Genomic DNA, 16,705 nt, shown 5'->3' on the forward strand with positions numbered 1-16,705 from the left:
TTCTCTTTCTCTTTCTCCTCCCTCTTTGTTCTTTCTTTTGCTTTTTCTTCTATCTTTTAATCGCTTCTCTGTCTCTGTATCCTCCCATTTTGTTCTCTCTTTGCCCTTTCTTCTATTTTTTAATCTTGTTCTCTCTCTGTTTTTGTCTCCTCCCATGTTCTGTCTTTTGCTTTTTTCCCATCTTTTAATGTCTTTCTCTTTATGGATCTGTCTCTCTGTCTCTTCCACTCTTTCCCTCTCTCTCTTTCTCTCTCTCTTTCTGTTTCTCTCTGTCTCTTTGTCACTCCCTCTTTCTTTCTTTCTGTCTTTCTCTCTCTTTCTTTCTGTCTCTTTGTTACTCCCTCTTTCTTTCTTTCTGTCTTTCTCTCTCTTTCTTTCTGTCTCTCTCTCTCTTTTTTCTCTCTCTCTCTCTCTGTCTCTCTCTCTCTCTCTCTCTCTATCTGTCTCTCTATCCCTCTCTCCCTCTTTCTCTCTGTCTCTCTCTCTTTCTATTTGTACCTTTGTACCCCTATCTCTCTTCCTCTACACACCCTCTCTATTCTTTCTCTTTCTCCCTCTTTTTTTCCTCTATTTCTCTTTAACTTAATGTCTCTCGTTTTCTCTCTCTCTATTTATTTCTCACTATCTCTTTCTTTCCCACTCACTCTCATACTTATTTCTCTTTGTCTCTTACTTTCTATTTTCCCTATCTCTCTCTCTCTCTCTCTCTGTGGCCCCTAAGCTAAAATGTGATTGACACCCCTATTCTACATAGTCCGTTTTACTACGAATAAACAATTGTGTTTTATCGAGGTAGAAAAGGGGAATTGGAATCATTAATAAGGGGTAGCAATTGGCTGGGGTCGTTCTGTAAGTGAAGGAAAAGAGAGTTTCGTCACGGTCACGTGCCGTCATTTGCTCCACGACCCTGGTGCGCGCCTATTTTTTCTTTTTTTTGTGTGTGTAACTCAAGAAGGTCCACTTAACACACGCACTTCAACGCAAACCCACGCGTGGCGGCGCACGACGAGAACAATGAAGATTCTAACGCTCCTGTTTCTACTCTGCACACACTGTGAGTGTTTTAAAAAAAAACTTTCGGAGGATTTTTATTTGTTTTTAGAATCCAAACTTGAACTTCTAGCAAGTATAATAGTGTTTGGCGATACATGGTGTCGGGCTAATCCAAGTAAATAAATGGTAGTATTGATTGATACCGATTCGATACGTTTTGCTTGTTATGATATTTAAATAATTGAACCCTCCTTCATTTGAGTTAGTTTATGATTACGATTAACACAGGATAAAGATTTTTGGAAGAATTTTTTTATATAACTACTTTGCAAATTTGAACTGTGTATAAAAATGAAAAGAAATATTTATATTAGAACTGTTTCAGAATAAAAGACAAGAGAGTCAAATCAAATCAAAAAGCAGCAAAGTAATGGATAAGCAAATACTGTAGAATAATGTCAACTAGAGAACTAAATACCCTCCTTTGTATAAGATTTTGAAACTAAAGTCAGTAATCCAAATAAGTGTCAATTGTCCATCATTGGCTCTGTTGCTATAGTTTAGACACAGTAGCATGTTTACATTTTTGGTTTCGTTGCTCTCTACAGCAGTGTTTTTCAACCTTTTTTGAGCATGTTTTTTATATTGGAAAAATTCTGCGGCACACCACTAACCAAAAATGTTATAAAACGACACTGAACAGAATGTTTACGTATGTTTAATTACAATATGATTTATAATACCCCCAGTTTTTACAGCACAGACACTTGACAATGACATAATATTTGCAGAAAATGATTCATAAATGTTTTATAAAATTGTAAATTTTAAAAAGTGACATTGGATATTTTTTCACGGCACACCTGACGATCTCTCACGGCACACTAGTGTGGTTGAAAATCACTGCTCTATAGGGTGAGTTTTTTTCCTGTGTTCATCCAAATTTGTGGTTTTGCCACAGTAGTAGATCACTTTACCACACAAATTACACCTTGGATTGTCCTTTTATGTAGTCTCTTTGTAGAAGTCACTCTCACCTAGTGACTTTGGTCACTTTAAGCTTGAGTTAATGACTGACAGGCACAATTTTAGCACCTCTTTTTACCTGGCCTGCTCCTGCATGCTGCCTGAAGGGCAGAACAGATGGCCAAATCTTTGCGACCATCCGACCAGAGGCTAACAAATAGGAAGCCGTCTCAGTCTGGACTTTTTTCTTTCCAATCACAAAAAAGTATGATGCCTGGTGTTACTTGTTTGGTAAAGTGGTCTACTACTGTGGCAGCTCCAAAAATGACATTAACACCTGGAATAAGCTCACCTTGCAGAGAGCAAAGAAATGCAAACAAAAATGGAAACTTTTTACTCTTCCTGAACAAAAACGTGCAAACCCATTGTCACTATGGCAATGGAGCCAATGAAATACAATTGATACTTCATTTACATGACTGACTTTATTTTAAAAAAATACTATTGTGCAACGGAAGGTATTTTAGTCCTCTAGTTGATATTGTTACACAGTATTTGTATTTTCATTTCATTGCTATTTTCATTGCTGTTTTTTCGGTTTGACTTACTTGGCTTTTGTTTCTGTATATTTTTGTATACTTTAAAGTTTGCAATATAGTTATTTAGTAAAAAATGAAACATATTTGGTTGTGTATTTCAAAAAAACACACACTTGCTACTTTACTATATTTTCACACATATACTTTTATGCTCCAATACACACACTTCTATACTCTCTCACACATACGAATATGTTTTAACACAAATACTACTATACTTCTACACACACACACTAATGTAGATTCACACACACTTCTGTACTCTTTTACACAATCTATTTTTCTCTCTCACACATACTATTATGGTCTCATGCACACATTACTATACTCTCTCACACATACTATTATGATCTCAGCACACACTTCTGTACTCTCTCACACATACTGACATGTTTTAACAGACACTACTATACTCCTAAACACAGTAATATAGATTCTCACTCACACTATTGTACTCTTTCACACACACTAGTATAGACTCTCACACACATTATTATACTGTCTTGCACACGCTATTATTTTTTTCTCACACACCCTTAAAACCCCTATTCTAATTGTGCATATATGAGACTTTTGTTATATATCTGATATATTATTGTAGTGTGAATGAGAGAGTATAGTGGTTTGTGTATCAGAGTATATTAGAATCTGTGAGAGAGTATAATAGTGTGTATGAAAGTATAGTAGTGGTTCTGAGAGAGTATAGTGGTGTTTATAAAAGGGTATGGCTTTTTCTATGAGAACGTAAATGTGCATGTGTGAAAGAATGATGTTATATGTGAGAGCAAGTATGTATTTTTCTCGAACGGCCTCTCATACTATATGTCCCCTACTGAGCTCACTTTATCAGGATAAACTTTCCTTGCTTTTTGGTTGCTTCTCTGAAATAGAATAATTTTTGGAAGCAGTCTTGTGAGTAGGAAATTATGCATTCTTTCAGCAGAAAGAATCCCTTTACGACATTGGTACAGACGTTCAGGCTCGAGTGCAGATTTCAACGTTCTGGGAACTGTACTGTTTGATATTATAACACAAAATATTTCTTCTTCGTCCTTTGTTCTACTTGGGACCTTTCATGCGCAAGGGAGTTCTTAAGAAATGAGGTTATCAGTATGGAGTTTAAACCACTCCTTCGGAAAGTCGTCAATCACTTTTTACATTCCGAACCAGCAGCTCTCCTGGTACTACCAGACACAACGAGAACCCACAAATGCACTTAAGCACATGCACAGGCGCACACCAGCATGTGTTTCATACATTGCGCCTTTATGTTAGCTTGAAATATCCACCAAAAATCGATCAGTGACCATGCATTTTAGGACAGTCCCCCCAAAAATATCATTTTGAACTCGATTACGTTGTTTATGACATACTCGGTGTTGCTTGTGGTTCCCCCAGGGGTCATTGTTAGGTCCCAAGATTGTTTAAGTTGAGATCATAGCCCTTAAGGGACATTGTGTAATATTTGACCAATAATCGTCGCTGTATTTTGTAGCACAACTGAAAATGAGTTCTACAAAACACAGGGAAGAACACAATCTACAGAGACGCATTGTGACCAAACCGCACCATTTTTTTGTTCTACTTTGTTTGCCCCTTTGTACAAAGGGTTACCAGTTTGATACACATTCAAAAAATAACTTATCATGTTGTTACAATGTTGTTACTATGTTATAACCTGCCAGGTCCCGTCGGTTTATCTGTGATGGTGACCTCTTCTAAAACCAAAGTGGAAGTCCATGAACACACAGGTAACAGCGCTTCGTTTCCATCTTGTCATTTTGTTGAGTAATTAATGAATTATCTTACCTTTAAGTATTGCGTGGGCTCTATTGGATACAATTGTCTCATTATAAATAAATGCAATACATTTTAAACCCCCAGATGCTGTCCTGTCCTGCAACTTCGGCACCGAGAAGGACCAAAACCCTCGAATCGAGTGGAAAAAAAAGGGGAAAGCTGTGACCTTCGTTTACTTTGATAATAAATTTACCAGTAGGTGCTGCCAACTAGGGGTGGGCGATCCAGGGATTTTTGGTATCGATCCTATCCAATTTAATACAGGGTGGTGTCAACTGATACAGATACCTTTTGCTTGGGAATCTCGTGATCATCAATTTAACCCCTTACCCTTGAGTTTGTTTAGGACCATGATAAAAAAGAAAGCTGAAAATTTACGATTTTTCTAATAACTAACTACAATGACAGGTACAGACGCTTCCCTACTTACGACCATTCGACTTACGTAAAACAGTAGATGCAAACATTTAAAAAAAAATTTTTTCCTGATGTCGAAAAATATCCGGACATTGCTAAAAGTTAGATTTTGTATTGTGTGCACCTTTTTTCCGAGTACAGGAGAGCACTGTAGTGCTTCTTTCCGCCGCTACCGGCATGTGGCGCTGTGAGAGCTCACCCAGCATCCACCCCAAAGAAGAAATCCGCTTCCTCTTCCCAGTTTGTGTGTAAATATTCTATTCTGTATCTCCAGCGCTCTTAGAACTTTGACATTATTATTGTTTAATATCTAGTGCATCCATTCAATATGGTTGCCGTAAAGTATAAAGAAGAGACGAGACATTTCTCTTGAAGTGAAAGTGGAATAAGAAATCTTGATGCGGTTGAGAAAATGGTCGGAGTGCTTTTTTTGGCCACTTTTCACCACGGAGGAGGACCTCTTGAAGCGCATCTTCCAAAAGTAAGTTAAACTCAACTTTATTTATCTTTATAGAGCATATTATTTTATGAAATGTTTATTTTTTTTAGTACAAAACAATACAGGCTACCTATATAAACCTTAAACATACAAAATATAGCACTGAAGAAACTTACGAACAAATTCAACTTACGAACGATCGTTTGTAAGTCGGGCAGCGTCTGTACCTCTATTCTAACTGTTTCAGAACAACAGTCAACCCAAAAAAAACTATAATGTAAGTACAAAACAAATATAACAAAGTCAACCTGACAAATATATCATGTTCCATTGAACAATATTTCTGAAGTCAAAGTGAAAATAGTGTAAACGGTACGATGCACGAACCTTCATCGGTGTAAAAATTCAAAACCTTTTACGACAACAATTATTTCAGATGAAAATTCAAGAGAGTCAAACCAAAAAGGAGTAATGTAACAAAAAATACAAATATTTTACCACAAATTCTGTATTTTCCAGACTATAAGGTGCACCCAAAATCCCTATAGATCCCCATAGATTCAAGAGTTTTAGTGTGCCTTTATAGAGCCAAAAATACGGTAAATATATCCGGCAATGCATAGTTATAATGCAATGCTTCTATGTAACCGTTTATGAATAAATCTTTCATTTTAGTTGTGAAACATGATTCCCTAATACTTATGAACTATGCAATACACTGTTTATCTTCTGTTTTACAGTAGGCCACTAAAGTGAGTACACCCCTCACATTTCTGAGATTTCATCATAATTTTTAATTGAACAACAGTAAAGAAACATCGCTTTGACACAATGAAAGGTAGTCTGTGTAAAGCTTATATGGCGGTGTCAATTTAGTTTTCCCCTAAAAAAAAACTCAAAATATAGCCATTAGTAGCCAAACCTTTGGAAACAAAAGTGAGTAAACCCTCAAGTAAAAGTTCCTGAAGTTCAATATTTTGTGTGGCCACCATGATTTTGCTGAACCACTTTAATCCTCCTGGCGATGGATTTCACCAGAGCCTCATACATTCCACTGGAATGACAACATGACTGAGCTGTGGGATATTCAAGATCTTGTGCTACTCCACTTTCCGATTGAGGAAGCCCCAGATATGTTCTAATGGATTTAGATCTGGAGACAAGCTTGGCCAATTCATCCCTTTTACCCTTAGCCCCCCATTTTCTCAACTGCATCGAGCTTTCTTATTCCACTTTCATTTCAAAGGAAACGGCTCGTCTCTTCTTTACACTTCACGCCAAACATATTGAATGGATGCACGAGATATTAAACAATAAAAACGTCAAAGTTCTTCCTAGATACAGCACACATAGTACTGTATGTTTCTGTAGTACTGTATCTTAGAAGCGTATTTGGTGTCATTGTCAGGCTCGAACATTGCACTGCAACCCAGTTTCTGGAGGGAGGGGATCAATCTTTGCTCCAGTATTCCACAGTTCATACTTGAGTTTGTGTTTCCCTTAATGAAATGCCTCTTCCCAATTTCAGTTGCACTCATGCAGCCCCAAACCATGACATTCCCAACACCATGCTTGACGATACAAACATGTTAGTTCTCCTCACTTAGTTGCCGCCACACTTGCTTTACACCATCTGAGCCAAATAAATAAATCTTTGTCTCGTCAGACCAGAGGATATCTTTCCAGTAAGCCATTGAAATACTGGTACTTCTTTTTATTGTGTCAAAGTGATGTTCCTTTAGTGATGTTCCATTAAACATTAGAATGTAATCTCTGCAGAAATGTGAGGGATGTACTCACTTTTGTGACATACTGTAAATTTATGAGCCTTATAGTTTGATGCGCCTTGTATATGAAAACAAATCTTTCACATAGGGGTATTTTTTTAATGTGCGCCTTATAATCAGGTGTGCCTTATAGTCCAGCAAATACAGTACCTTTTATTGCACAATATTTTGAAAATAAAATTAGTAGTGAAAATGAAGTCTAACCACATTTTAAACGAATTTGAAAGTTGCAATGTATGTATAATCTTACGACACACTAGCAACATTCTTATCGTTATAGTTAAAATGAGAAGAGCATCAATTTTAGGACAAATGTAACGATCCAAGAACTCGCTGAGAATCGATAATATCGATATTTGGATTGGTCCGTCCACCCCTTTTTATTATCTGGCCAAGGAAATCCCTTGATTCTTTGCTCACCCTCCACTCTGCAGTGTCATATGCAGGCCGGGCTAAGATAGAAGGAGCTACTTTGACCATCCATGCAGTGACGCAGAAAGATTCCGGCGAGTATCGCTGCGAAGTTACTGCTAGCGATGACCACGTCAGCTTCGGGGAGGCCACCGTCACGCTCGATGTACATGGTATGTGGCCTTGAAGTGCAATATTAGGCTCACCTAGTGCGGAGGTCCAGGGTTCTATTCCAGCTATCGCAGCCTCCCTGTACGGACTTTGCATGTTCTCCCCATGCCTGCGTCTTGTGGGGCAGAAGTTCGTTTGACGGGCTGGCAACCGAAGCAAGAGAACGCTGAGCTTTATATAGACAGAAATACAATCTCTCAACGAGCCGCAGCTCGGGGCCAATTGGGCACCAGGGCAACCGTGACACACACGGGCGGAGCCGATTGGGCATCATGGCAACCGTGACACACACGGGCGTGGCCAACTATGACATAAAGATTAATAAATGTAACAGTGTAGTTAAAATGTTGCATTATATATTCTGGACCAAACAATTGGCACTATGCGTTGTTTCAGTTTTGCATACGCCAAATTTGGAGAGTCACAGAGGGGATCGCGATGGCCCTCATTTGATCTCAGAGCCACACAAACCAATGAAAAGAGCCATATCTGGCTCGCGAGCCATACGTTCCAAATAGCATGATGCTCATCATTGACAACATTTTGTGTGTCTTACCAGTGCCACCCTACATCCCGTCTTGCGAAGTGCCCCGCTCGGTGTTCGTGGGCTCCGACCTGGAGCTCCTGTGCAGAGACCAGCAGAGCATACCCCCGGCTACGTACAGCTGGTACAAAGACAACACAGCCCTGAAAGTCTCGTCCGACGCCCCCTACAGCATGGACACTCAAAGGGGAACGCTGGTGAGTGAGCTGGTTGGCTGAAATACGTTGTATAAATTGAAGAATGTCTTTTATTGTCATTATTGAAGTAAAGTGGTACCTCTTCGTTCGAGCTTAATCCGTTCCAGTACTCGATATGGAGTCATTCAAAAGCAATTGACCCGTTCCTGACCTCCCAAAAGCATCAACGTAAAAATATCTGTAAAACACATCTCCCTGAGCACTTAAAACACATTCAAATAGTAATTATACATCGCCGTCAAGTACTTTTTATGATTGGAATAGGCGGGACAATGCTTTTTCTGCTGCCCTGATACTGTACAAGCTAACTTGCAGGCATGAAAATCTCTCCCCTTTTGGAGAAATTCACCGCTTTAAAGTCAAAAAGTATGACATACCTGAATTGTGTATATCTAAAAAGAAAATGGTATGAGCGGAGGGTAGATTGGTTATAAAACTCATTCATTTTTCACCTACGAGACAGTGGAAGTGCCATATATATCTCTAGGGATAACCATAGCCTAGCTGTTAGCTTGTTCAGGGGCAAGCTAGCTGTAGACATGAAATCAGCACAGTAACTGAGCCTGGCAAAATGTAACCTTCTTTCATGCAAGCGACTTGAGGCTAAATTAAGACAAGATTTTAAACATCAATATTTTGTTGGGTTGTACAGTGAACCGAAGCATATCTCTTTCACGTCCTTCTCAATTTTTTAACCGCCGACTCATTTTCATACCTGTAGTTGGGGGTGACACCTACCGTGCCGTGAAAAAGTATTTGCCCCCTTTTTTGCATATTTATCACTCACAAAGGTTTCAGATCATCAAATTAATTTCAACATCACACAGACCACACAAGGAAATACAAAATACTGTTTTAAAATGTTGATTCCATTTACTAAGGCATAAAAAAATATCAAAACCTATATTAAAACCTGGCTATATGTGAAAAAGTAATTGCCACCCAAACCTTTGGCAGCAAGAACAGAAATCAAACTTTCATGATAATTGTAATTAGTCCTTCAAAACCCTTTGGAGTAACTTTGGCCCACTCTTCTTTTCAAATCTGCCATATTGGTGGGTTTTCTAGAATTAACTGCCCATTAAAAGTCACACTACAGCTTCTCAGTTGGATTTAAATCCGTACTTTAACTTGGCCACTCTGGAACCTTAGTTTTGTTTTTTTGAGCCAATCAGACGTGGGCTTGCTGGTGTGTTCTAAATTGTCGCCCCGTTTCATGATCCAAGAACGCTTGGGTTTGATTGAACGGACTGATTATTATTTCTGTTCAAGACTTCACTATAAGAAAGACACTGGCCAAAAATGGCATCCATGGGAGAAATCCCCGGCAAAACCCACTGCTGTCACAAAATAACAAAAGCATCTCAGGTTTGCCAAAAAAGCATCTTGATTGTCCTCTATTCTTTTGGAGAAACATCCCATGGACAGTGAGTGAAAAAATTAACTTTTTGGAATGTGTGCAGCCTGTTACATCTGACATAAAAATGGCACAGCGTTTGACAAAAACAACATGATGCCAACAGTAAAGCATGGTGGTGGCAGTATGATGATCTGGGGCTGCTTTACTGCCTCAGGACCAGGACAACTTGCTGTGGTTGAGGGAATAATGAATTCTGGTGTTTACCAGAAGATCCTTAAGTAGATCGTCCAACCATCAGTTCGTGCCCTCAAACTCAAGCACTCTTGGATCATGCAGCAGGACAACAATCCGAAAACACCAGCAAGTCCACCTCTGAATGGCTCCATTTAAAAACAAAACAAAATGAAGTTTCTGGAGTGGCCAAGTCAAAGTCCAGATCCAAATACATTTAAGAGGTTGAGGTCTAACCGTAAACAGGCAGTTCATGCTAGAAAACCCTCCAATATACAACGCAACCAGGGAAAAAGCAATGAAAGGAAGCTGACATAAAATTTTGAATTTTTAAATTTTTTTAAAATGTATTTCGTTAATAACTATTCATGGAGAAAATATAACTAACATCACATTTTATTAAGCCAGCAGAGAAGGCCTTACAGGCCCTAATGGACCACCACTGCTGGTTGTGACTTGTCCTTGATGATGTCTTTATTGGCAACTGACGCTCTTTTTCTCATGTTTGTTTTTTGCAGAAATTCTCCAGCGTTTCCAAAGTGGACTCTGGGATGTATCGCTGCGAGTCCTCCAACAACTTGGGGGCGCCCAAGAGCTGCATAGCACAGCAATTAAAGGTTATTGACTGTGAGTTGAGTGTTCCCCCCGTGTCCTCAATGCAATTTACTTATTTACTCATCAGACGATTTTGGTTGGGGGGCTGCAGATCCGATGGATGTCTCCATTTTGATTGCCGGAACTTCGGGTTTCGTGATTTTCACGCTCCTCTGCTGCATCACTTTGTGTGTGTGCCGACGTCGAGGATTCTGCAAGCGTGAGTTATTCTTGAGAAACCCTCTGGAAACCATGTACATTGGTACCTCTATTTACGAATTTAATTAGCTAACCATTTGTAAGTAGAGACGGATTTTGAATGTAAATGCGCTAATCCGTTCCAAGCCCCGCAAAATAACAGTATTTTTGTAGGTAAATCATAAAAGAGCATCAGAACATGAATCAAATACATGTTAGTATTACATTACTGCACAATAAACATAAAACGAGAGGCACATAATGTAAAAAAATAAAAATAAAGAAATAATAAAAATATTAATTGATCTTTTTGCCTCGCCTTTCTTGATCAAACGATGTCTGCTTTTGCCGGCTTTTGATAATGCGTCGGAAATGAACGATAGCCTGACTAGTCAATGCTTTTTTTCGAGTGATTCCTTTCTAGAAATTCCGCGACTTCATGGAATTTTGCCAAAATGTTTGATTTGGGCTAATTGAATGATGGCTGCGTAATTCCTCCCCACCATCCTGCTGGAACCCTTCCTCCTTGTCATCTCTGAACTATAATGGTGACACAAAGAGCATGCTGGGATACACGCAGCCCGTTTGCTTATGTCCGGGGAAACTCTGGGAGCAAAAAATAATAGCGCGTACTGTACTGTATTTTTGACTTCGTATCCTGAAACGCCTTTGTATCCAAAAGCAATATTTTACCATTCAGGTACTTCATAACCTGAAACTTTCGTATGTAGTCATTCGTAAGTAGAGGTACCACTGTACAGCTAACACAGAGGTTGGCACACTACAGCTTGTGGGCCATATGCCAGCTCACGAAATGCTAATATGTACAAAATTCAGTTTGGTTCTTAATTTTGAGCATGAGGCTTTTAATTGGGTGTGCACCGTAGTTTGAAATTCAAGGTGAAATCCAAATGTCTGACCCTGTTTTTTTTTTTTTTTTGTTAACTAGAAGAGAAGAAAACAAACAGGTGAGTCCCATTTTTATTTTACAGACGCTGCCCTACTTACGAACGATCGGTTCCGGATGATCGTTCTTAAGTTGAATTTGTTCGTAAGTTGCTTCGGTGGTATATTTTGTATGTTTAAGGTTTATATAAGTATGATTAAGGCTTGTATAAGTAACCTGTATTGTTTTGTACTAAAAAAATAAACATTTCATAAAATAATATGCTCTATAAAGATGAATAAAGTTAAGTTTAACTTACTTTTGTAAGATAAGCTTCAAGGGGTCCTCCTCCGTGATAGAGAGTGGCCGAAAAAAAGCAATCTGATCATTTTCTCAACCGCATCAAGCTTTCTTATTTCACTTTAATTTCAAAAGAAACGGCTCGCCTCTTCTTTACATTTTACATCAACTATATTGAATGGATACACGAGATATTAAACAATAAAAATGTCAAAGTTCTTAGCGTGCTGGAGATACAGTATAGAATGTTTACACACAAACTAGGAAGAGGAAACAAATTTCTTCTTCGGGGTGGATGCTGGTTGACCTCTCACAGCGCCACACGCAGGAAGAGGCGGAAAGCAGCACTACGGTAATGTCCTGTACTCGGAAAAAGGTGCAGACAATACAAAATCTAGCTTACAGTGTCCGGATATTTTTCAACATCCCGAATTTTTTTTCGTATCTACCGTTTTTCGTAACTCGAATGGTCGTGAGTAGGGGAGCGTCTGTATTTTGTTTTTTTCCGCTCCTCTCGGTCATTTAAGCAACTTTGTTTTCCAGCAGCAAGTTGTACAACCCTCCTCCCCCTCCACCCATCCACAATGTGAGTGTCCTTTATTTTTTGAGTTACCATCAATGCCTTGCTCATTAACCAAACAAATGATTGTGCTTCCACAGATCAAGACCTACAAACCCACTCAGTCCTTCATGATCTGATTCCTACGACCAAATCCAAAGACCAAAACCTGAAGCAGCTTTTGTCTTCATCTTTCCCGGATTTCAGACACGTATGCAGCTTAAAGCCAGTTTTTAAAACCTAAAAAAAAAGTGCCAGTATAACAATTATGCCCTGTCACTTATTTTGGCAACTAATAACAATTCCTACTTCATTTGATATTCCATTTTTCATTTTCCACACAAATATTTGTTTCTTTTTATGTTCATATTCTCCATTTTACAAGCCTGTATTGCGTTTGCATGTAAATAATTTATACTGTAGGGCAGGCATGTCAAACATACGGCCCACAGGCCGGATCTGGCCCGTTGAAGGATTTAAACTAGCCCGCCATAAATTAACTAGAATGTCAAAAAGGTCTCTAGGTCATTTACATCAAATGTTATTTTTTGGAATAAATGCAAACTAAATGCTCTCTCCGGCCACTAGAGGGCAGTGTTGAGTTTGTATAGCGTGGTGAGTCGGTTCAGGTGTAAAACTGCATTCACTCAACTCAAAACATAAACCAGTTGACACATGATTGTGAATTATTTTGTTGTGTTTAGAAAAGATCCCTTTTTATCCATCATAATAGCTTGGGTAGGTTACTAATGTAGGCGGAATGATAGACCATTTAGTTAAAAACGAAGCGAACAATTCGGAATTGACATTCTTTTACCGATCCGGCCCCAGAGCCAAAGTGAGTTTGACATCCCTGTTGTAGGGAAGTAGCTATTCTCTTTCACTTTTGTTATTGTGTGACTTAAGAAACGAATGAGCAGGTGTCTGCAAACACTGTTGGGTCATTACTGTATGCATTATTTTCTCACAAGGGGAAATAATGCTTGATTTTTTTTTAAAATTCAAGTTCAAGATAAAAAAAACTCACCCCAAGTTGATGTTTTTAAAGGGGTTTGTTTTAAGATAATCAATAATTTAAATATTGAATACAATCATCACATTAGTCGTTTTTAGGTGCTCTTACTTCTTGGAATAAGGGTTAATAAAAATAGAAATACATGAACAAACAGTATGAAATTCTAATTACTGGTTACATTTGAACTAACGAAATAATTACATCGGATATCTTGGAAAAGAGTTGGTTTTATCTCTTTTTTTGGTTAAATTACTAACAATTATTATTTTCATCTATTAAAGTATTAGAGATAATATGAAAAAAATCCCACTCTACAGTGCCTAGCTAAAGTATTGCCCTCACCCCCAAGAACCATTTGTCATTTTCAGGCTTCAAACTTAAAGCTAAGAAAAAATTGAAGAAGATACAACATGTGAGACACAATCGTGAAGTGGAACCACATTTATTTTCAACAATATTAGATTTACAACAAAAAGCGTTGGTCACCTCAACCAATTGACTCCCCCGATGATTTCTGAATGATCCAATGTCGACCTAAATGACTCTCAATGAATGACGGTGTATTAAGTCTGCGTTTAAATGCACCTGCTCTTTGATGAGCACATATATCTGTGAAAGCAGAAGCTGGAGAACAAACAGTATTATTTTGATCAAAGAACACACCAGGCAGGTCCGGGATAAAGTTTTGGGAACGTTCAAAGCAGGAATGGGATACAAGACGATTCGATACATTTACTCATCTACCAGAGCACTGTGCGAGCCATAATATCAAAATGGAGAGAGCTTAAGACCAGTGCTAACCTACCAAGACCTAACCATCCTTCTAAACTCATGGCCCAAACAAGAAAACTAATCAGAGAAGCAACCAAGAGGCCCATAATAAAAAAAAAGCGACAAGAAGAAAAGCCCTTTCTGAAAAAATACAATACAAAAGGCCCCTTGAAGCCACTTGCGAGACTCAAATAACATTTGGAACAAGATGGGCAAAACGTATATAGACATTCCCAAAAAGACATGTGGGCGTGATCACGGCAAAAGGAAGTGGTACAAAGTATTATCTCAAATCAAAGAGGGCCATTATTTTATTAACACCTACTTTTCAGTGTTTTATCTGTTAGCACAATATAAAATGTTTGATACATATGGTTTCTTCTTGGGATTTAGTCTCACAAGTTGTTGACTTTTAAAAAATATTTCGATTTTTTTAAATCTGTTTTTACTTTTTAAGCCTGAATATGGATTATTCGAATGTAAATATGGCAATATGTCCAACACTTGCAAGGCACCGTACGTTTACTTTTAGATACTGTTAGATGGAATAAATGCTTGGTAATTGGGTACATTATTCAACTTCTGGAACAAAAAGGCCTTTAGCAACCAGTGATTATGCCCTTATTGTAAATAATAATAGTGACCATCATTAATTTGTAAACATTACTGCAAACCGAGTTAATGGATTGTTGTAGTACTATATAACAGCCACAAGAGAGCATCATTGTACTGAATGTTTGTGTGCTAGCGTTTTCTTCGTTTTGCATGAACTTTGATGATTAAGTAAATACAGTATTTCATTTTGTTTCGATTTCACCTCTGTATTATAGTAATAATTTCTTTGTTATTGTTGTACCGTTCTATTAAAACGTTTGATATGCATTGGTCTTCTCGTTCATTTGTTTCCCAGCTACACACTATAAGTCAACTATTTTTTCCCCATGAAAATAGGAAGAACATTTATAATGAAATTTACAAATAAAACTTACTTTTAAATAGAACTTTAATTGTAATACAAATTATGTATAAATATATTGGGACATGTAAGAATGTAGTAAAATATAATGTCGTGTAATATAATAATAATATACCATGAATCAAACTCAGAGGTGGGCAGATAAGCCAAACTGTTACCTCAGAATAATATGACTCAAGTAAAATATAGTCATCCAAATAACTACTTGAGTAAAAGTAAAAAAGTACCTGGTGAAAAAAAACTACTCAATTACTGAGTAACTGTACTGCTAAAGTGTAGCAACGTCTTATTTATTGATTCATTCATTTTTAAAACAATCATTCAATCAGATCATCGAATGATCAAAGTCCTTCCAATTGACGATAAACTACATTTAATTCAAATATGCATTAAATAATGAAGGTAAATTAAAGTACTCTAATAAACAATGTTATCCATCTATCTATCTATATCTATATTTATCTACCTACCTACTTACCTATCCTGGTCATATCCCGAGAGGAGTGACCGTCAGCAAGACAAACACATACAAAAACAAATAAAATAAAGAAATAAAATAAAAAGTAATATAATATAAATCAAATAAGTAATTTAAGTACAAATAGCAAATAACCCCGGGGTCGGCAACCCAAAAAAGACATAAAACAAATTTGTCAGGAGCCGCAAAAAATTAAAAGCCTTATATGAGCCTTATGATTAATGCAACGCTTGCTGTATGTATCTATATTGGCCTACTAACGAAATGACTAAGTTTGATGCAGCACTTGCTGTGGAGATTGACGTGAATACAGTGGAACCTTGGTTCTCGACCCAAATACGTTCCAGAACCCTGTTCGAAAACCGATTTGGTCGATCACCGAAAATCGTTTTTGCCATTAAAAGTAATGTAAAATCGTTTTAATCCTTTCCAAATCCTTGAAGGTTTACCATGAACGTAAACATGAAGCTAACCCAAGCTAATCGTACGTTCGCGTTAGCGTAATCTTCCATACGAAAGATTACGCTAACATGAACGTGTAAAAATAAAAATATCAGGTCGTTTACACGTCATTTAGCACCGGGGTCTCCACAACAAGTGGTGAGCGGTTAAAGGATAAAGAAAAGATTTATGAATCGGATTTCTTACCTTTGTGGTGGTCTGCAGAAGCCATGCTCTATTCCCTCGAAAGAAAGGAAACTCGCACATCTTCATATTTTGCTATTATTTCTTTCTTAAATGCAATAGTTGTACGCACTACTCTTCTTTTTTCACCTGTAGCAACTTTGCTGCTTGCACCGACCTTCTTCCGAGGCATAATTGGGGGTTAAAACACTCCGTTCACCGATAAAAAAAAACAAAGCAAAAAGAAGTGCGCGGTCACGTGACAACATTTCTTCACGAGGGGTTGGGGCAATCTACACCCGTACGCCGCTCAGCATCGCCCCTAGCGTACAGGCCTATTTTTTGAACGAAAAGCGAAGCAAGAATTTCTTGATATTTTTGGTCGAGAA

General features: G+C 37.9%; 1 protein-coding gene across 2 annotated transcripts; it reads left to right on the forward strand.

Annotated features, from left to right (window-relative positions):
• Positions 1 to 917: 917 nt before the first annotated feature.
• jam2b (junctional adhesion molecule 2b) lies at positions 918 to 15,120 on the forward strand. Of its 2 annotated transcripts, none has more exons than XM_088352652.1 (10): positions 918 to 1,054; positions 4,244 to 4,309; positions 4,443 to 4,553; positions 7,436 to 7,585; positions 8,143 to 8,324; positions 10,434 to 10,542; positions 10,622 to 10,729; positions 11,657 to 11,675; positions 12,437 to 12,479; positions 12,554 to 15,120. In XM_088352652.1, exons 1-10 carry the CDS (start codon positions 1,015 to 1,017, stop codon positions 12,590 to 12,592), a joined length of 867 nt encoding a protein of 288 aa, XP_088208778.1. In that variant the 5' UTR covers positions 918 to 1,014; the 3' UTR covers positions 12,593 to 15,120. The 2 variants fall into 2 exon arrangements, with proteins under 2 accessions (XP_088208778.1, XP_088208779.1); XM_088352653.1 differs by having other exon boundaries at positions 12,440 to 12,479.
• Positions 15,121 to 16,705: the final 1,585 nt, after the last annotated feature.

This window comes from Urocampus carinirostris, chromosome 14 (assembly GCF_059441175.1).
Source record: "Urocampus carinirostris isolate Australia breed hairy pipefish chromosome 14, RoL_Ucar_1.0, whole genome shotgun sequence".
In the NCBI taxonomy this organism is placed as follows: Eukaryota; Metazoa; Chordata; class Actinopteri; order Syngnathiformes; family Syngnathidae; genus Urocampus; species Urocampus carinirostris.

Bases quoted from the DNA above. Each gene is read 5' to 3' on its own strand.
- jam2b (XM_088352652.1), top strand. From the start codon at position 1,015: ATGAAGATTCTAACGCTCCTGTTTCTACTCTGCACACACT. The intron at 7,586-8,142 runs GTATGTGGCCTT...GTGTCTTACCAG, and splicing joins CGTCACGCTCGATGTACATG to TGCCACCCTACATCCCGTCT. The intron at 8,325-10,433 runs GTGAGTGAGCTG...TGTTTTTTGCAG, and splicing joins ACACTCAAAGGGGAACGCTG to AAATTCTCCAGCGTTTCCAA.